This window comes from Podarcis tiliguerta, assembly GCF_965153285.1.
Source record: "Podarcis tiliguerta genome assembly, chromosome: 2".
NCBI classification, from domain to species: Eukaryota; Metazoa; Chordata; class Lepidosauria; order Squamata; family Lacertidae; genus Podarcis; species Podarcis tiliguerta.
Genome location: NC_139535.1, coordinates 75,731,251 through 75,752,684, shown reverse-complemented (window position 1 = coordinate 75,752,684; position 21,434 = coordinate 75,731,251). Strand labels below are relative to the sequence as shown.

General features: G+C 38.5%; 1 protein-coding gene across 24 annotated transcripts in view; it reads left to right on the top strand.

Annotated features, from left to right (window-relative positions):
• TENM2 (teneurin transmembrane protein 2) overlaps window positions 1-21,434 on the top strand; it is a 753,140-nt gene that overhangs the window by 654,440 nt on the left and 77,266 nt on the right. For 17 of the 24 annotated variants that reach the window (XM_083430660.1, XM_083430659.1, XM_083430641.1 and 14 more), the window contains 2 exons: window positions 3,461-3,661; window positions 4,408-4,620. In XM_083430660.1, coding sequence (XP_083286786.1) covers window positions 3,461-3,661; window positions 4,408-4,620 — 414 coding nt within the window. The remainder of the gene's footprint in view (window positions 1-3,460; window positions 3,662-4,407; window positions 4,621-21,434) is intronic. The other 7 variants (XM_083430657.1, XM_083430638.1, XM_083430658.1 and 4 more) reach the window with 1 other exon arrangement.

Sequence of the window (21,434 nt, the reverse complement as noted above, 5' to 3'; positions counted from 1 at the left end):
TAAACTAGTCATACTAAATAAATCTATGATGAAGATCCATGAGCCCTTTAAGCCACATTACTTGCAGTTCTATACTGATGAAGTCCCGTTAGCTTCAACAGTTTATCGATTGTGGCCTCTAGTCTTTCTTTCTTTCTTTCTTTCTTTCTTTCTTTCTTTCTCTCTCTCTTTCATGGGACAGCTGCTATATTGGGTGGATAGTATATAGTCTAAACTCTTGATTTCATTTCATTAATTCTTTGTATGCAGTTGTACAGTATGCTCTTTCATGCAATCTAGAGGATGATGTACAATTGAAAGAAAAATGATCACTTCAGACCAGTGCTATTTTTATTTTATTTTATTTTATTGGAAAAGGGGTGCCAGAACTCACTATGAACGCCTTCCTTGTTCTCTTACAATGGCAATGGCGCTCACCTGAGAGGTGCCGGAACTCAGTTCCAGTGAGTTCCAGTTGAGAAAATGTCCTCCTTCCTACTATCTTAGAATGGATGTAGCTCTAAACTGAAAATATTCAGCATTTGCATGTTCTATGAAAGACAAAGAGAGCTTAAAACCTTAATCATTCTAAAAGGAATTGTTTTTAGCCACCATGGCAAAAGTATCTTCCTCCTGGGCTGGGATACTTTCTGCATGCTAGTATGTCTGTTTCTGCCCTGGCACCCTTCTCACATTTTTTTTTCCTTCTCACCATCATCAACCATGCTTCAAACACCATGGCCCATGGCGAAACAGAGGTGGCTCTTGAGGCCCTGCTTAAAGAAACAATATGATAATTATTTGGGGAAGATGTAGCTAGAGATTAGAAACTGACAGAATTATAAGTTAGTACACTCGTGATACTCCTTGGAAGTAGCAGTGTTTTCTGTTTTTGTGTGTGGGCACAGGACATCACCAAATGGGTTGTCATCCTCCAATCACTCGAAGGCAGGAAAAGCATCGTTACTCCAAAATGATCTTTAGAGTTATCCTTCCCTTGGAGAGCCAGTTCATTTTTCCTGTCTCTCTTGAAAGGGATCTGATTTGATGGTTCCCTTGTGGCCTTCTAATTCTGGTTCTGTATATGTGTTCAAGTGCAGAGAATTTGGATGCAGTGAGGAATGTGTGTGTGATTAGAGACTTAGGGTAAAGTTACCATTTTCCTCTCTTAATTCAGAACTCTGTTTGTCTGGGATTTACCCCTGCCCCTGTACATTGTTGCTGATCTTTCTATGAGGCATCACCTTCCCCTCAGCATCCGTATATGTTATATTCCCTTGCTAATTAATTCATAGCTGATTTCCCCTTTACTATTTAATTAATTCTTACTTTATCCCTCCCCTATTGATCAGTTCTACAACTAATCATATATACCTTGACCTGATCAACCTCTAAACTCATCCCTTTCATAATCAGTTGCCAGACTTTATACAAAATTTTCTGAGCTCCTGCTTACCACCTGTTTAAAATCCTACCTAGCTGGGTCTCAACTTACTGAACCAATTATGCAGCAACATGACAAAAACATCAAACTAAAGGGCAGTCAAGTCCTCACTCAAGACCAGAAGGGCATGCTAATTAGCTTTCATGCTGGACGTGGCAGACCTAGAGGAGTAGAGATCTGGCATGGCAACTGGCACCTGTCATTTTCTGAGTGCTAAAGGCGCAAGTGGAGGTGCAGAATGGCCTGATAGGCCCTGTGGGAGTGATGGAGGGTACCAGAGCTGGACAAAACCCAAACAGCCCCGCAGTGGCGGTGGTGGCAGCAGGTCACACAGTCCCAAGAGGGTTTGTATGTCCTGCAGTAGCAGCAGTAGCAGGCACTGTATTGAAATCCTTGAGACCCAAGTATGCTAAAATTTCCTAGACGTTTTGAGTGGGATTCAAAGTAGTGCAAGTGCCCTGTACATTCTAAATCTGTTCTTGTGGTCCCCCCAACCCAGCAGAGCAGTTTTGGGAGTAAGGGCTTTGTTGGGGAAGAAGGGAGAAAGGATCCATTGTGTGAGCGGGCCCTGTTCTGTGCATGCAACAATTTGGAAGGTAGAAGGAAGCCAAGTCAAGCACTAGTTCTTAATTACAAATTTCTTGTAATATCCAGCTGGAATGTAAAAAGTTTAAGAAGAGGAGCCAAAAGTGATTGGTTCCCTCAGACGAATCAATGAAGAAACTCTGAAGTCCCATCATATCTGCTGTAGCATGATGAAATGTGTGGGGTTAAATGGCAGTTAAAGGAGTAATGTGGTGCAGCTTCTCTCAGCAGTGTAGATGGAAAGGCCTTCCAGTTCCATGCTAATATTTATTTTGGGGGGAAAGCTTTACCCCACCAAGAAATGCATTTTGTGCCCTTATGTGTCCCTTCCTGGATCCCATCCCACTCACCCACCCCCGATACTACCACTGTTCAACAGCCACACAGAATGATTCAAAGTACAGAACTTAAGGATGTGTGTTTTGGCTGTTTAGCAAACTTTCATATCAGTAATGCTGATGGGGGCTTGGCAAGGTGGCATTTATATCTCGCAGAACTACTCAGTGCAGAGTGGCAGGACTCAGGAGAAATTAAGGAAAAGGGGACTCCAAACCCCATCACAGGTAAAATAGCTGCTGGGATAAAATAGCTCACACTTTCAAATACAGATGCTTGTGTGGAAACAGGCAATTGTCATAAGTTGTTCAAAAGTTGTGCTCTTGTTTGGCATGTTCATCGGGGATCTGATGTTTTCCTGATCAGCACATTTAGTGGGATTGTTCAGTACTATTCTTCCCACCAAATCTGCCCCTCTCCCACTTGAACTTAACAGCGCTGGTGTGAATGTATGGTACACTGGAGTCATTTGCAGAGCTGGGGGAAAAACATGTGTGTCTATCAATATGGATGTTGACAACCTGGTTTATGCTGACTTAAGCATTCAGATTGACAGCTTAAATCAGGTAACAGAAAGAGAGAGAGCCTTTCCATCTCTATTGTAGCCTTTCCATCTCTTCTCAACAGGATAAAGCTTTTGTAAATTAGAGGGGTAATTATTTTGAGAGATTCTGCAGAAAAACACAAAGGATTAGATTCTTAATGACTCTCAGTTACAGAAATTGCTATGTACAGGTTTGTGCTGTTGGAACATCTGCAGAATTAGAACTGAATATAAGCCACTTAGGTATCCCAATGTTTGGAATATTATGGTGTGTTTTCAAATTAGCCCTGCCTGCAACTTTGTTTTGATGATCTCCCCTTCCTTTGTTTTTCTGGCTAGATTCAGCTTTTGGAATCTCTTCCAGAGCAAGCAGAGTGACCTTTTTATATTTTCAGATTCCCAAAATAGATAGCCTAAAGAACAACTGCACGTGTTTGCTCTAGTTCATTGCAGCAAGGCGGAACCTGCTGAGCACAGATCCATCAAATGGTGTCAATTCAGACTGTACATTCTTTGCGCTGACCTTTTTCACAGAGTGTTTGTTTTGTTTTTGTTTTTTTGTGTGTGTTTAGTTGATTGCTTGGATCCTTCCTGCTCCAACCATGGTATCTGTGTAAATGGAGAGTGTCTCTGCAGCCCAGGCTGGGGAGGCTTAAATTGTGAACTTCCACGTGCCCAGTGCCCAGACCAGTGTAGTGGGCATGGCACATACCTCTCTGACACAGGCCTCTGTAACTGTGATCCCAACTGGATGGGACCAGACTGCTCCGTTGGTAAGAAAAACATTTAATTTGTGCAATTTATTTTAGCCTTTTGAAATCTTGATAGTCAATGGTCCTTGACTACTCATTCAGTGATTCAGCTCAGTAACTCAACTGTTACAGTGACTGCTACACTTCTAAGGTAAGTTCAGACACCTATATTGAAGCTCTCTTAATGATTCTGATGAGTCTGCTACATGAAGGTATAGTATATGACACATATTTTTTAATTCTATTTTTTTCAAGGAATAGAGTAATACAATGTAATTTTGAAATTTAGTTCTTGCCCCACCATTCTCACTTTATATTTTAAGGGGAAATGTTGATTGTCCCCTCCTCACGTATCCATATGATCCTTGGTAACTAACATGATTCTATCTGACTTACTCTTACTCTCACTCCTCAAAAGGTATCTGAATGATAATGTAGCTGGCATATATTGCTGATACATAAGGTCAAAATACAAAAGACTTACACTTCCAATTTATTTCATTTTGGGAGGCTGTATTTTGTAGCATGGTCATGAAGAAGCATCCTGGCATCTAGATGTGGCAGTTCAGAGTACATCCAACAAATTGGTGATTTAAAAATGTACTCATTTTCTTAGGTATTAATTGGGGTGAATCTTGAAGCTAGCCTGGTTTACTCAGATGTCTGTATATCTTGCCGATGATAGTGCAAATCCGTAAATCCAAGATGCTGCCAGTATCCATGACAATGTTTGGCAATAACCGAATTCCTCTTTTTTCTCCTCCCAGAAGTGTGCTCTGTAGACTGTGGCACCCATGGTGTCTGCATTGGCGGAGCATGTCGCTGTGAAGAGGGCTGGACGGGGGTAGCCTGTGACCAACGTGTCTGCCATCCCCGCTGCACAGAGCATGGAACTTGTAAAGATGGGAAATGTGAATGCCGAGAGGGCTGGAATGGGGAGCACTGCACCATTGGTAGGCAAACGACAGCCACCGAAACAGGCACATATTGCTTTCTTTTCATAACTTGTAGAAACATAGTTACTATTGTGTATGGCAAAGGGCTGTCCCTTTATGGACTCTTATGCTTCCAATTTTTAGTGTTATTGTGGTCTTTGTTTTTTATGCTGACATTTGTATTTATGATTTGGTTGAGATGTGGGTTGTTTTATATTTTATAAATAATTAATTTTATAACTGCAGTTTTATAACTGTAGCAGTCATCAGTTTCCATTGAAAAATATTTAGGTTTTAAGTTTTTATAAACAAACAAGCATCACTAGCTTCATTTCTGAAACCCCAAGCAGGAAAATCTGTTTCAAGTCAGTACTAAGTTAAATTGTGTACTGATGTAAACTAGGTTTCCACTAAACGATATACTATTTATTCTATGTGGGTATTACCTACAAGATGAGATTTTCAACTAAATTTTAGTTTGTGTGTGTATTTCAACAAATGTCCTTCTTTTTCCACTTCCTGACCTGATGCTTCCTGCTTATTAAATATTCCATTCAAAACACATCACCACAATACCCATCAAGAGCAGGGGTCAAGTTGAGGGGGAACTGGCTTCCCGTTGTTACAGAAATAGCTCCCTAGCATTTTCATGCGTTGTTCTGTGACAGTGGTCATGGTGTTTGCCTATAGACTGACACAGCATGGGAGGGCCGAGCCAATGCTACAGCATGCTGGTATACCCTTTCCAAACAGCATGCTACTCAGCACAGCTTTGGAATCATGCCGAGTGCCATGACTAACACAATTGCATCTCCACTGTGATATGTCAGCCTGGAAAGTAATAACAAACATATATCGCTTCAGATGTTTTTGACCATTTTGAATTTTAAACCTAAGTTACTTAATTTATCCATTCAAGATGTATGTTGTGCATGGAAAACCCAGATAGCTGCTGAGAATTTACTTATGTTGTGTACAAAAGTAATACAAGACTGAGCACATCATTATTTGTAAACCTGGAAGAAAAACCTCAAGAATGTGTGCCTGTTGTTTTTTTCCCCCTGTGCCATTTATTTGGATAACGAATTCTTTTCAAAATGTCCAGGAGAATTAAAAACAAGCAGATATTCAATATTTCTTTTTTTTAACGTTTCTTTGGTGGGTGAATGAAACATTTTTAAAAAGGACAAATTATAATTGAAATTATGATGGCAACTGGAGACTCTAAAAGGACAGCCCTATTACCAGTGACTTGTTTTTGTTTTAAACCAAAGTTATTTGGATGTGTTTGTCAGAATTTTATTTTATTTTTGTTAAGTGTCTTTTTTTTAAGTCTCTTTGGGTAGCTAAACCTTTTGGGACACACACTTAAATTAGAAAGAGAAATGACCTTTAAAATATATATATACATATCCTGCACATATTTAAAGGTGATGCTAGCGTACTGCTATAGCATACTTCTAACACAGTTTATAAACATTGAATCAATATTCCCAAGCAGATGCAGGCTGGTTTTCTGTTTTTGTTTTTGTTTTGGTGTTATGCATTTCTACAGCAGCAACAGCAGCAGCATCCCTTTTTAATGTGGTTCATTTATGGGGTAAATTTCATTTATGGGGTAAATTTCAAGACTAATTTCGGTTTATATGAATGTTGTATCTAATTAATAATTGTTCCAAAAAGGTTTACCTTACTCCACTAACTTTGTGTTAACGTCTTTATTCTTAAAAACGTCTTCATGTATTTTTGTAACCTAAGTGTCTTACAGTGCAGTCCTATGCATATCTACTCAGAAGTAAGTCCGAATTAATTCAGTGAGACTTACCCTCAGGTAAGTGTGTATAGGACTGCAATCTTAGTTTGATGTTACTGTGCACCCAACAAGATGAATGTATTTAGATTGCTCGGATATGATTTGTTCTAGATAACACTTTATGCCTACTGGTTAATAGTTCCAACTATAAAGGCTAAACTATGAAGAAAGCATTTTACCTTGTTTATCACAAGTGAGAGGAAAAAACAGCCACTTTTGAAGTACTGTCAATGTACATTGTCACAGTCTTTCCTGCAAATAATTTCCAAAGCATTGTCTACAGATTTGAACTTTGTTTTTCCAGTGTAAAATATTGACGCATAAGCACTCCTCTCAAACTTTGTAGGACTTACGAGTCGTATAAAAACTGTAGCCTTATTATTGACGCATAAGCACTCCTCTCAAACTTTGTAGGACTTACGAGTCGTATAAAAACTGTAGCCTTATTATTGGTGAATAGAAAATATACTGAGAATAATGTGGCCTTATTATGCTTTAGGATTGGAGCTTACAGAATCTTAAAATGTTTACAAAATTAACTTTTATCCTTCGGTTTCTATTTTTTTCTATTTTTTCTATTTTTTTCAACAAAGGAATTTGAGCATCTTCATTTTTTCTTTTTACTTCAATCCTGCCAGGAGCTTCATGTACATAGAAGTAGACTTCCCCATAATTTTTCCAAGCTGATGAAAAAATGTGATTCCATATCCTGCCCCCCCCCCCCAAATCACCCTCTTCCATGTTTCCAAAACTTTCCTTGACAGTGGTGGTGCTAACACTGGGCTTCACAGCAAGGAGGACCTTGAGGAATGCTGTCCTAGATTCCCTCAGGGAATGTAGTTTACTTGGGGGGGGGGGGGTCCTGGTGTCCAGAATGCAGCTGCAGAAGTGTTCTCAACAAAATTAAAGCCCCAGCCCCTACTATCCCCAGTATTATTACCCCAACTGCCAGATTAATTCGAGTGTAAAGGGTAGGAGAATTCTGAAATACAGGAGTTAATTTTTGACACAAACTCTCACCTATTCTAGACGTGGATGCTCACTACAGGTAAAAACAGTACTGTAGAACTACTGAAGAACACGCAGTGCAGTAATAATAATATATATGTTGAAAATGATGCGTTTTCAATCTTAAGAGGTTAAGTGAATATAACTAGAAAAGTGGTAATGCAAAAACCTTATGCACCATTTTAAAAATGTGCTCATTGCCACTGATCTTCACTTAAACAGCCACAGTAGGTGGTGGCCTTATGTCAATGAAGTAGATCCCAGAGATCTTTCTATATGGCATATTGCAACCACTATCCCATTCCTGCACCTGCTAACTCACAGAGAAAAACAGCTCCCTGCAGTGTTAATGAAGGTCTGTGGTGTACTTATGAAGTGATTTACAATCATCGGATAAGGTTATAATGAAACCATAGAACAGAAATTACAACTGAGCAACAACAAAAAGAAATATGCCAATACAAAGTGAATTCTTGAACATATTACATGCTAAAATTTTACCATGAGAGTTTGGGGTTTGTTTGTTATTTTCTGTGATTTGTTTGATGATTTCCATGTGAAAACCAGAGGTTGCGTTTTTGCTTAGATCATCCACTGCCCAATTTTTATATATACAGAGCCCCATTAAATGTATTGTTGCTTTGTTAACCTCCACTGGGCCTAGATTTCAATCATAAATATGCTGCTTCATTGGACATCTCATGTGAATGGCATTTATTTTCACATGGCAAGTATGATTGTGCAGGAGTGCAGGTAAACATATCCCATAGATCTTACAGAGCAGCAAATTTGTCCCGCAGTGGTACTTCAGTGTTGAAGCTGATCATCACATCTGATGATGGTATTGAATTTTTTCGAGGAGGCAAGTGACATTGTGCCCCAGAAGTGATGAGGGCATCCCTCAGCAACAAATTACTATGAACAGAGAAAAAGGGCCACCTAAAGGTTCATGACTAAGAATAGCCCTTAAGTCTGGTATCTTGCTGAGGTGTGGGAGCTATTGGCTTGCAAATTATTGCGCCTTAAATTTGGAACTCAGTAAACCCAAGCCAGATTAATAAGCTTCATGCAATGTGATAGCTATGATGAAAAAATAGTTTTGCTGGATCCAAATAAAAATTTAAACAATGAGAGAACACATTTAAACCAGTTAGGTTTGTAAATATGTTTTGCAAACCTGTGGGATACTGTTGACTCCTGATACCATTTTTGGTGATATTAAGGAAAGTGGGTGATTTGCCTACTATAAAATATACAAAATATTAGGGTGGGGTGGGTATTTTACCTTCTATGTTTCTTTCCCACATGAAATAAACAGTACAGATTCGGAGCTAAACATCTGTAGACATGACAAGTAACTAATTACTTTAAATAGCATTTGTTTGAGTCAGTGTGACCCTTAGCAGCTTTATGTGCATTACGTCAAGAATCATAAGGCTAAAAACATTGATTTTTCACTAAAAAAATGAAGGGGTTATGAAGCACCCATGGTTGAGGACTCTTGGAATACAGAGTTGTAGAAGACTTTACATAGAAGTCTTGTTAATGTTCTTCAGGGCTGCTGCTGTGTGTTTGATTCCACTTTTCAATGAAGAGTTAAACTGAGCTTTACTCTCATGTATGATATTTTTTAAAACAGCACACACTCAAATACATGTAATATTTGGTATTATATTTTATTCAACTGGATATTTCTGCGGCAAAAGTGCTTTCATTTTGGACCCTATTCCTTGGAATGACAAAATAATAATATTGTACATTAGATTGTGATTATTGGTATTCACTACTAACCTTACTGTGTAAAGCAGTAGATATTGTTTTGATAAGATCACTTTAAAACATTTGCCCTTTTAGGCATCATACAAACATTCTGCTTTTTCCAGGCCCAGGGAGCAGAAGGGGTGGAGAGTATTAGGGAAGGGGGAAAGAGTTGCAGCCGATCAAGAATATTGCTTGCATTTCATCTACTGTTATAGCTAAGTCAGTAATCAACAAATCTATGCCCAGTAGAACATTGTGTTGCTTTCCAGCACTGCTGGATAGTTTTGTCCCATTAGAATACTCTTTGTGTCAAAGATTTCTTTTTTTCTTACTGATTTCCTTAAAGTAATTACAATAATAGCTTTAAGAAAGCAGAAACAATTTCCGCAAGAGATGGGATAAAATTTGAAGATAACAAAGGGGGAAATGTGCTACCTCTGACAAAAGCAAGCAATTCTGAAAAAGTGCTGGGGAGGAGAGGGTGTCATATTTCTGTAGTTATTTCTAGCCCTTTCACTCCAATCTATAAGAAAGTGAGAAAAAGGACATGACTAGATAAAGAATACAAATGCCACCTTCTGCTTAATCAACAAAGTTTCTACAATAGAGATTTAAATGTCTTCATCCAATGTGATCAATACTGCATTTTCTTTTGTACGAGAGAACATATGACATTTGCCTAAATCTATGTTGAAACAAAATTATAATGAAATAATACCATAATTGCCAAGCAGTCTTTCCAGGCACACCTGAGTTTAGTAAAAGAAACTGTGGCTTTGCCAGCCAGGTAGTCCGACGTCGCCGGGGCCGGGGTGCAGGAAGCAACAATAATGGCGTTACAGTGTCTTAGAATCAAAATGACCACAATTTTCTTGTTCGCTAGTGCAGCAATCGTCTGCCTCTCCCCCCGCTCTGGCCTCCATGCATAGTAAGGCTGTTGATGCTGTGGTGATCCCATTGGTTGGTAACTGCGCACTAATAGGTCTTAGTAGCACATTCCTGTGCAAGTTTACTCAGAAATAATTCACATTGTGTTGAATAGAACTTAATCTCAAATAAATATGTCTAGGATTACAGCCTAAGTATCAATAATTTAGTGGAATTTTAAAGTGTGCTTCATTTTTTGTCTCTTGCATCTACTTGGGTGACAATTTTTTTCTATCTGCTGGTAGGGTAAAAACATAATTAATTATATTCAGGCTTTATTGAGAATCAACAGTTGCTTGTTGTATAATCTAGGAACAGATAAAACACAATTTCAATCTGTCACTTAACTTCGCGCCTCTAGTCATGACTAGAAAATGCCACACAATGTTGCCATTTTTTCCCTTTCCATTTATTTATGTGCAAAACATGCAATCTTATTCCTTCTCTGGGCCACTTTAAAAGGCAACCAGTGTACTTCTCAGCTGTGTTCCTCTCAGCTGTGTCATGCAGGACTTCAAAGAGCTGCATCCTGCAGATATTTGTAAATAACTTCCCGACTTAGAGTATTTCTTTCCTATGTCTACATGGGCTATATTGATTTTTCTATCAATTCTCGAACTTTTATGAAGCCCCAGAAAGAAAAGAAAAATGAAATAGGATTGATCAAGCTGCTGATCTAACTGCTAAAAGGACAGAGCTGAGTTTGCTTTCCTGAAGTGTATTTACTGCACTAGCCAACTGTTAATGTTCCAACAATGTGTTTTCTATGTTATTTTATACCCTGTAGTGTCAAGCACCAGTTTCCGTGAGTGAAGGTATTACACGGTATTGCTGGAGACAAAATAACAGAGATATTTTAACTGTAGAGATAAACTCTGGTGGGAGTTGGGCGCTCACTATTGGAAGTCAAAGAAAAAGTAGGGAGCTTCTTAAAAAGAAGAAAATCTCAGAGCCACACATGAAAATGATTTGCGGAATTGGTCTGTACATTATTATTTTATTGAAAAAAATATAGCATCATACTTTTAATTCTTGAATGAAAAATCCAGAGTATTCAGCTAACTATTGAGACTGAAATCATGCATTTCCAGACACCAGCTGCATATTGAAGTTGTATGTATATAGAAATTTGCAAATGATCTGGGTGATATTCTCTTGTAGAGCTCAGATGAAGCACACTCACTGAGGTCAGTAGAACTACTTGTAAGTAAACTTGCAAAGTTGAATCTTTATCATTTTAAAAAATAAAAGTCAGCAAAAAAATCTTTGTTAAATAATAATAATAATAATAATAATAATAATAATTATTATAAATTTATTATTTATACCCCACCCATCTGGCTGGGTTTCCCCACCCACTCTGGGCTGCTTCCAACAAAAGATTAAAAATACATTAAAACATCAGTCATTAAAAACTTCCCTAAACAGGGCTGCCTTCAGATGTCTTCTAAACGTCAGATAGTTGTTTATTTATTTGACATTTGATGGGCTAGACGGTGGCATTATTTCCACAGGCATCATGTATGGTTTTATGGAGATGCTGTAGAGTTGTAAACACAAATTCTCAATCAACTTTATCCTCATCAGGACCTAGCATGAAGGTTAAGGGCTGATCCTGGTATTGTCACTATCTCAGTATAAAGGTAAAGGTACCCCTGCCCGTTTGGGCCAGTCTTGCCAGACTCTAGGGTTGTGCGCTCATCTCACTCTATAGGCCGGGAGCCAGCGCTGTCCACAGACACTTCTGGGTCATGTGGCCAGCGTGACAAGCTGCATCTGGCGAGCCAGCACAGCACACGGAACACCGTTTACCTTCCCGCTAGTAAGCGGTCCCTATTTATCTACTTGCACCCGGGGGTGCTTTCGAACTGCTAGGTTGGCAGGCGCTGGGACCGAGCGCCGGGAGCGCACCCCACCGTGGGGATTCGAACCACCGACCATGTGATCGGCAAGTCCTAGGCGCTGAGGTTTTACCCACAGCGCCACCTGCGTCCTATCTCAGTATAATTCAATCATTTCTGCTACTAACTGAATATATTTGAAAAAACATTCTCCTATAACTTATCACTCTTTACACCAAAAATGTAACTGAGCTTCTCAGGTTCTTTATGTACATACCTGAGTGTTGCTAATGTGGGATAAGAAGCAAAAGAGACATTTTACAATTAGATTTACATTGTGGTCTGATATATTAATAGGAATCGTAGGATGAAAATGAATAATGCCCTTGTAAGAGTCTTACTACATGTGACGCTGACCATGCCATTTGGGCTTGAGTGCAGTTGTGGATTGGGACTGTGGTATGGAGGATAGGCAGAATTGCACTGATGCAATTCTTTAGGTGAATCCCATCTCATATTGTTTATAATTTAAAGCCACAATGTGTGATCTAGGCTGTCCCCAGCAATTTAGCAATGATTCCAATAATCACTGTGGCTGAAAAATGTATTGTGCGGTTGCAAAAATCCCTGCCAGATTAAAGCAACTATTGCATGTGTAGACAGACTGATTTACAGCATTCTCCCTATAATAGGTTGCTCCAGATGCAGGACATGCAGCTGGTTTTTCATGATGTGAACTGCTCAGTGGCAGCTGATGTGCAAGAGACCGTCTGTACTTGTCCTCCCCACCCCAGCCCCACAGCAGCTTGGATGAGGTTTTATGTGATCCCAGTGTTTAATTTGTAATGGCAATTGTCATGTCACATGTTTTTCTTTCATCAAGACTATTTTTTCCCCTTTGGGTTTTCAAACAAGCAAACGAACAAGTTGTTTCTTTTCATTCCTGTTTCAATCCTATCCTATAAGACTCATAGTATCCTAAATCCTATAAGATTTTCATAGTACTCTAAGAAACTATGTAAATCAAAAGGCACTAGGTTTGCTGTATTGGTAACAGGGAACCATAATTTTGAAAAACTGCCATTCAAGATGCAGGTTTATTGCTTTTCTCCTAATCCCATTATATCTTTATTCTATATTGATGCATTAGCAGTCCAGTGCAGAGTAGCTCAATCAACTTACAAAGAACAAGTCATGTTATTTATGCACAGCAAAGAAGGACAGCATGTAGGCATTTTGAGGTAGTTATTCTTCATCAAATTACAGGAGTTAATAGAGGTATTTTTTCATATAATTAAACATTGATTCATTTCTTAATACAAAAATTTGAAATATACAAGCACTGGTAACTTTAGAATATGTGTTCAATTTTATATGAGTTCTAAGTCAAAGCCACAAAGAAGGTGATTATGTTTTCTTTAGGTATATGTTAAATAGCAAAGTTGTTAGTGAATAATATATGTAGCTAGAATTTCAGCTGCATACATTTTAATTTTCTCCAAAAGGTCCACCAAATATCTTGAACATGGTCCCAATTTACCATCCTACTGAAAACGATAACACCATTAGCATGATAGTGATAGGTCCATTCCAAAGTGCTATTCATACATTTTTTTTAATATGTGAAGGATATTGGAATACAGGCAGCCCCCTGTTTAAGTGTGTTCAATATGTGGACCCGGAAGTGACTGGGAAACATCATAAAGATGTCAGTGAAATGTCACTATCAGGGTGGAGCAGGTGTCTGCAGTCTTTTTCAATGGGTTTCAGTTATACACGACCAACGTGCACTGTGCCTTGGGACATAACCCCTTCGTAAACGGGGGGCTGCCTGTATATAAAATTAATTAAAAGTATAGAAATTATAGTCTCATATTTTATCCAGAAAGCTGCATTAAAGTGGGGAGGGAGAGAAAATAAGTATCTTACTAGTTTAGTAATAACATTTTACTTAATTCTCTTTCTTTACAAGCTAGTGATTTATTGATCACAAAAGTGGTTCAGCATCAAAATACTGATCTCAAATGGCTTGGAATCTCCCACAAGGAGAGAAATGATGTTATTTTTGCAAATTCAGTTTGTGCAAATACAAAAGGAGTAACTGCCATTGATGATTGTAATTCTCATAAAACCAAAGAAACGTCAGTACAGATGAGAGAACATTCTTTTGTTTTTACCACTGGGAATGGTGGAAAGTGGCACTTGGTTCTTTCAGCATGCTGCCATCAACTTTTCAGCACATTGTGAATATAAACTAAGCCGACGTCTTTTGCTTTTCCCTTTAATGAAGCAAGGCAGAATGTGTGTTTTTGCTCTTGCAGACCTATTCCCTCTGTGAGCCAATAAAGAAATTAGCATCATAGCACAAAGCTTTATGGCAGCAGCTTGCTTATCATTAAAGTTAGAAAGCAGGGTTTAATTTTCTTTTTTTTTTAAAAAAAAAATCTGCATTCCTTTGATTTTAAAGTATCATAGCACTTTTACTGGGGGGGTTTTGCATGCCACGTCAAAGTTTATTTCATGATAATTATTTGTTCCTTTTTAAAATAAAAAATAAAGCACAATATGAGACAGCATTAGGGTTACAGCATTTGATAAGCTGTGCTTCCTGCTTATCTATTTTCAAAGTCTTACAGGTCTGCTTATCATATGTAGTCAGGCAACACAACAGTGCAGGACAGGAACTCCCCATCCCCTTGGCTCCAGTGAGGGCCCAGGCTGGCACAACCCTGTTTGGTCTTCATCCCAGCCAGCTGGGATTGTAGCTTGCCCTCAAATTGCCACTTGTGGGCAGGCTGCAGTACTGGCTCCGCCCTGGGGCTTCACTCCAGTCCACTCCTGGGCACATAAACCCAGCCTGTTTCCACCTTTTCATCAGCTCCTCATCTGTTTTCTAAGTCTTACAGTAACAGTTCACAGGTAGCATAACGGTAACAAGTCTTGTGTTTCCTGAATGGAATTTCCAAGATGCAGCATTGATTTCTGACTGAAGCTCTTGTTTTGCTTCAGTCTTGTTTATATTTGTATTTTAGAAAGTTAGTAGGTACAGGGAAAACAAATGAAATTTGTCATTGGTTTCTTTGTTCTGATAGGAATTGATAATAAAAGCAAGGAAAAGAAACAAAGTGTGCAAATGGTTAGACCCATTGATTCCTTAACTGGCATCATAGAAACTAAATTGTATTTTACTATTGTTTCTCTAGAATCATTATTAATTGATTCCTTATTGAAATACCAATCCCCACATTTCTGATTATGGCCTGCTCCATAGAGAGCATGCTCTGAGAAACTGATGGAAAAAATAAAATAAAAGCGTGAAATGCATCAATTACAGTGGGAAAATACAGAGTGGGTTGGCATTGGATCAAGGGCATCTATAGTTTAACTAAAATGGCAGTAGTAACTGTGGTGTGTTTTTTTTAAAAAAAAGAATTATGAAGTAATATATACTGAAGCACTATAAATCTCAGAGAAACGAGTAGCAAATGCCAGCATGCTGGTGTAAGGTATTTTTGTGCAATCTGGCTGCTGTTGTTGTTGTGTGTTTCCTAGATTAATTCTTTACATATTATTACATATTATATTTTTAATGCAATAAATGCAGAAATGTGAAGGGAAGGGGGATCCAGATCTTTTTTCTCCAGATACTTGCTGTTGCATTTCCCCAGCATTTCTTTCCAGTTCTGTTCTGTGTACTATACTGTTCTTAGTGAAAGTAGTCTCTGATCTATGGGTCTAACCGTATATAATGTATACGAGCTGAGTGTAATATTATTAGGGATGGTAGGTGTGCTTTATTGTGCAAAGGACATCAGCAACATACCTGGTTGACGACCTGCAGGAGTTAGATGCCTGGGCACACAAAGTGCTCCACACAACCAGAAACAGTCTCATTCTCTTTTATGTGGGAGAACTGGGGAGGGGAGCAGAATGATTTGTGATCACATTCCATATGAGCATTAGATATCTCTTGTGCATATTGGGTTGGAATGGTGCAGCTGAAAACACAGCTTTCAGATAACTCTGATTAAGAGCAAACTGCTTTATAAATTATATGGAGAAAAATACTTTAAATGCGTTAAGTATATATCATTCCTAGAATTGTACACTGACCAGAAAGAGACTCTTGGGTCATTGCACAGTTGCATAAAATCCTGATTAAGAAGGATTTTCACAACAGACCATAACCGCTTTAAGAAAGCTGTTAAGAAAATCTGCTAATTAAGCATCCAGTTAAAAGTGCATCCAAATATGTGTATACATACTATATAAATTCTTTTCCACTGATGAATGTCCTTTATATTTCCCATTTTCTATTGCAATGCCTCATGGTAAAATTCAGGGTGAAATTATACAAAGGAGTCTAGAACAGGGTTGGCTAACCTGTGCCCCTCCATATGTTGTTTGTTTGTTAAACCACCCATCAATATTTAGATTATGATACATATCCAAAAATCACAAGGAATACTAAAAGCAGCAAATAATTCAGCAGGAAACAACCGGGAGTCAGCTCAGTAATCTCCAAAGATTTGGAGGAATAAATATGTCTTCATGTGACATCTGAAGACCAATTGTATGAGGGACAGTTGTATCGCCACCAGGAAAAAGTCCCCACAACATATAAAAGAAAAGTCTACTCTGAATCCCCACTGAATGAACTTTTATAGACAAGACCACCAGCAGAAACTCCCCTAAAAATATTAAGGCACAGGCTGACAGATCATGGGAGAGACACAACTTCAAGTTCTTGTCTTATACACTGGAGTCAGCACCTTGAATTGGGCCTGGAGTAAATGGGCAGCAAGTGCAGTGCTCTGATGCAATTCAGTCTCATGGCAATACTCTTCAATCTACCAGCAAAGTCCTTCTTCAGGGTTCATCTGTGGCACTAAAACCATTAATGTAACCTTACCTAATCATAAATTAAGGTAATCTCATCCCTCATATACCCAATTGGTCTCTGTGTTCTGCAGGAAAGAACATCCTGCAAATACCATCTTATCAGGAGCTTCATTCCTCACAGTTTCAGAATGGGGCTTTTAGTGTGGTGACAACTACCCTTTTTGACTTGCTATATACAGTCGTACCTCGGGCTAAGAACTTAATTCGTTCTGGAGGTCAGTTCTTATCCTGAAACTGTTCTTAACCTGAGGTACCACTTTAGCTAATGGGGCCTCTCACTGCTGCCGCACCGCCTCTGCATGATTTCTGTTCTCATCCTGAAGCATAGTTCTTAACCCAAGGTACTATTTCTGGGTTAGTGGAGTCTGTAACCTGAAGTGTCTGTAACCCGAAGCGTCTGTAACCCAAGGTACCACTGTATCAGGGTGGAGCTGTGGTCTAAACCACAGAGCCTAGGGCTTGCCAATCAGAAGGTCGGCGGTTTGAATCCACGCGATGGGGTGAGCTCCTGTTGCTCGTTCCCAGCTCCTGCCAAACTAGCAGTCCAAAGCACATACCTTCTTCTAGCGGGAAGGTAAACGGCGTTTCTGTGTGCTGCTCTGGTTTGCCAGAAGCGGCTTAGTCATGCTGGCCACATGACCCAGAAAAACTGTCTGCGGACAAACATCAGCTCCCTTGACCAGTAAAGTAAGATGAGCGCCACAACCCCAGAGTCGTCCACAACTGGACTTAACGGTCAGGGGTCCCTTTATATATCAGGCAGGCATCATTTCTATTGTCTTTTTGGTCTCTGCTGAACATTTTCATCGTTCAACAAGCCTTCTAAGTGGATATTTTTATCCCAGCCAATATCTATACTTTGTTTGTAATTGTTTTAACTATTACTCTTTTTGGCAACTGTTATATAATATTGCTTTGATCCGCTTCATAGGAAGAGATTAATAAATGAAATAAGTAATAATAACCTTAGCTTATACTACTTGCTGGTCTGCCTGCATTCCATAACATCTGAAGCGCCTTTCATTTGGGTGGTTAGTTTGGCATTACTCCAAATATACTTCCCAACTCTGTCAACTCTATCAAGGCCTCCTTCCTGATACAAATGTTTTATTTTGCAAGTTGTTATTCACTATGGATCCAATAAAGCAAAATGTATTAATTATTTTAAAGGGAGTATTTTTAGGTTGATCTGAGATGGTTGCATGACAGTTTATCCCATGGCTGTGGTTGTCTTAAGGAAACTAAGATGATGAATGAAGGAGGCAACAGGTTTTCTACTTTGCTTTGTTCATGAGCTATGAGTACCGCAACAACCATTCCCTAATGGAGATATGCCGCACTTTGGACAAGCAAGACTACATTACTGATCATCTAATGTGGTGTGGAAAAAAATGAGTTTTTACAAATAGAAGTAGTCCAAGTCAGTGTGCAAATAGAAGGAATTTGTACAAGGAAGGAGCCCAAATGTAGTAGTCAGTAGAAAGTACATGCTACACGTAGTCCCTGCATATAGTATAGATTAAAGAAAGGGATTAGGAGGGCTTTACACACTGTTCACACTAAGGATGAGCTTCACAATATACATTTTACCTGTGACCTTCTGGTATTGGAACCATTTTTCAGGATATCAGAAATGTTGGAAATTCTATTTCAACGTTTTTTCAAATTATGTAGATCCATCACCACTTTTTGTCACAGTTTTGCCCCTCACTGTCCTGGAGCATGGCTATGTCTTTCTCTGTCATACTTTAGCTGTAGGATTCCTCACTAATGGATGACCTGGAGGCCCCGTACCTTAGCGATGCTCAGGAAGAGTTAGGAATCTTAGTCCAAGGAGCCTGGGGATCATCCTGGGCGTAGTTCCAGCAGTTCCAGTTTGAAAGTCTCAGTACCAGGCTGAAGGAACTGTTGGAACAATATCTTTCTACTAGCTCTGTATGGCAGTCACAACTGATTTACCTGAACTGCTGCCTCTTGACCATGCCCCTGCCTGAACTGATAGATATCTGCCATAGCCCCTGGACTGGTTTTGGGGTCTTACAGCAGAGCCTTTCCATCTGGGCGGAAATGGAGCACTTTCCCATATACAAACAATTCCTCCTTTGGGAATTGTGTGACTAGGATAGCTGTTGTATTTGTCTCTCAGGACCCATGTATCTCAGTACATTTGTTCTGGTACTGTGTGTGTAATGGGTTGGGGGAGGAATTTTGAAATGGCATTGTTAAGTAGCTTGTACTTTGGGAAAAGGTAATACCTTGCCTTAGTTTCTGCAAATACACAAGTGTATTAAGGCATAAAAGAAATGGTTCTGTTTTAAACCAGTCTTTGAACCCAGTTGAGGCCATGCTTTTACTAGTTTCTAAATTCCTTCTTCATAGCCAAAAGGGAGAAGTTTGTCATTCCTGGTTTAGTATTATGTCTGAACCAGCCCTTTAAATTGATGTGAGCTGTTGGATTGAGCTGCTATTAGTGCTGGGATATAATGCACTGCCATATGAAATCAAGAACAAGGATGCTGCCATGTCCTTAAAACTTTCAGAAGTTATCAAATCATTGGGTTCTCGGTTAAAGATTGCTTACTGTGTGATATGTAGTATTTGCAGTAGTCTACTTCATGTTACAATGGCCTAGAAGTGCAATTCTTCCTAGATGCAGACAGATTTATGGCACTCTGTATTCATCATACTTCATCTCCTGAAGGAACCAAGTAACTTTTTGACAGGAGCCCATAGTATCTTTGTTTTTCAAAAGGGAACCTGTTTCTTTGTAAACTCATGTACAATAGTTGTATAACAATACTGTGTGGTTTAATCTGATCTCAAAAACTAATACTGTTTACTAAATCTCGTATGAAGCTGTCAACAATACCTTTAACATGACACAAATGCAACCGGCAGGACTAAATTTCATCGAGTACTGCTTAAATCTGTGTTTGTGATCATTTTCCCCGTCCTTCAAAATAAAACCAAAGACTGCTTTTCAACTTGTTATAGATTCTACAGAGAAGAAATGCAGCTGTAAGAATGCCAAGGTCTGAGTTCATTAGGAATGTGCAAGGTACAATCCATAGGAGCTATTGATTTTTCAACCTTATTGGAAAAAATCAGTCATGCTTTTCTTTTTTTCACAGAAAGAACCGTGTGTGTGTGCCTGCACATGCACGTGCTTTTCTGATAACATTCCACATCAACAATCATGAACCAAAACGATACAACAAAGAAAAATCTTTCCTTTCAAAGATTTCAAGGAATTGACAAAAAAAAATCAGAAAATATTCTACTCCAGATTTGCAAATCTTTTCTAATTTATTTCCAAGCCCTTTAGTAATTATCATTAAAGATATTGTGGTTATTTACTGTTAACCACATCCCAAGGTATTTTACTTTCTTTTCACTCTTCATACCTCTAATTCTTTCCAAGTCTTTCGTGAGCTGAGCATCCATATTTTTGACTAGCATTTTGACTAGTTGCTTTTGTTTGTTTAGTTTAAAACCTGCTAAGTTACCAAACTCCTTTAATTCCTCCAAAACCACAGGAACACTTTCTAGTGGGTTTTCCAATGTCAAAACGACATCATCCACATTTTAACTTATAATGTTGTTGGCCCACTTTTATACCCCTTATATTGTCATTAATTCAATTAATACAAGTGTGTGTGCATTGTATCAGTGGAAATTGCTTCACAAAAGTGTGGTTGTTGGGAGGAATTGTACTAAATGCTGAGAAATTTTCATGAGGCCTTTAAAAAGAAATTGCAAACCGATGTGGAACTATAAAAACCAAATTTAAGATTGGAAAAATGAGAAATGGAAAGAAACAGAAGCTTACATATTTGTCCACCTCTAATACCCACTACAAATAACCACATACTGTAAACTTAAAAACAAAAACAAAAACCACATCAAATCCTATGTACCAATAACCCTCTATTCTCCATATTCCAAGTCTGAAAAGTTTAGTTAGGGTTTAATATGTGAGTTAAATTGGTAACTCATTTTGAGAGCTTAGCATACATTTTACTTAAGCTGTTTAACAATTTCCACCATTGATAAACTAGACTTAATATGGAAGTTTAATCAAATTTAAAATGAACATAGAATCCTATACTAGGAAACCATGTTAACCATGTTAATTTGGGTCTTGTTGCTTTATGCTCTCAAGTTCACAGTGATTTATTTATACTTTAATACCATTATCCATAGTATATAGTATAGGATGGGGATTTTCTAATTGTTTCTTGTTCTTATATAAAGGAACTTTAATCATCTATCTTTGCATTGATATTGCAAAAACAATAAATTTACAAAACTTACTGAGTCAGGTAAGTTCATTCTCTTAATTAATAGCCTTTCCCAATCCTCCTCTAATATTGATTTAGGCAAGCTGAGAACCAAAAGGTCAAGGAAAGGTAACTTCTTATCCAGATATGTGGTCTTGCTAGATCATGTTGAGGCACACTGCTGGAGACATCCAAGAGTTCTGCCCTCATTTACTTATGCTTTGCCCATTCTGATAAGCTATCTGCTCGACTGTGTATACTGCAGTTGAACAAAGAGAGCTTTTTAAAATACATTTTCTGTTATATATTGTAAGGAAGAAAACTATG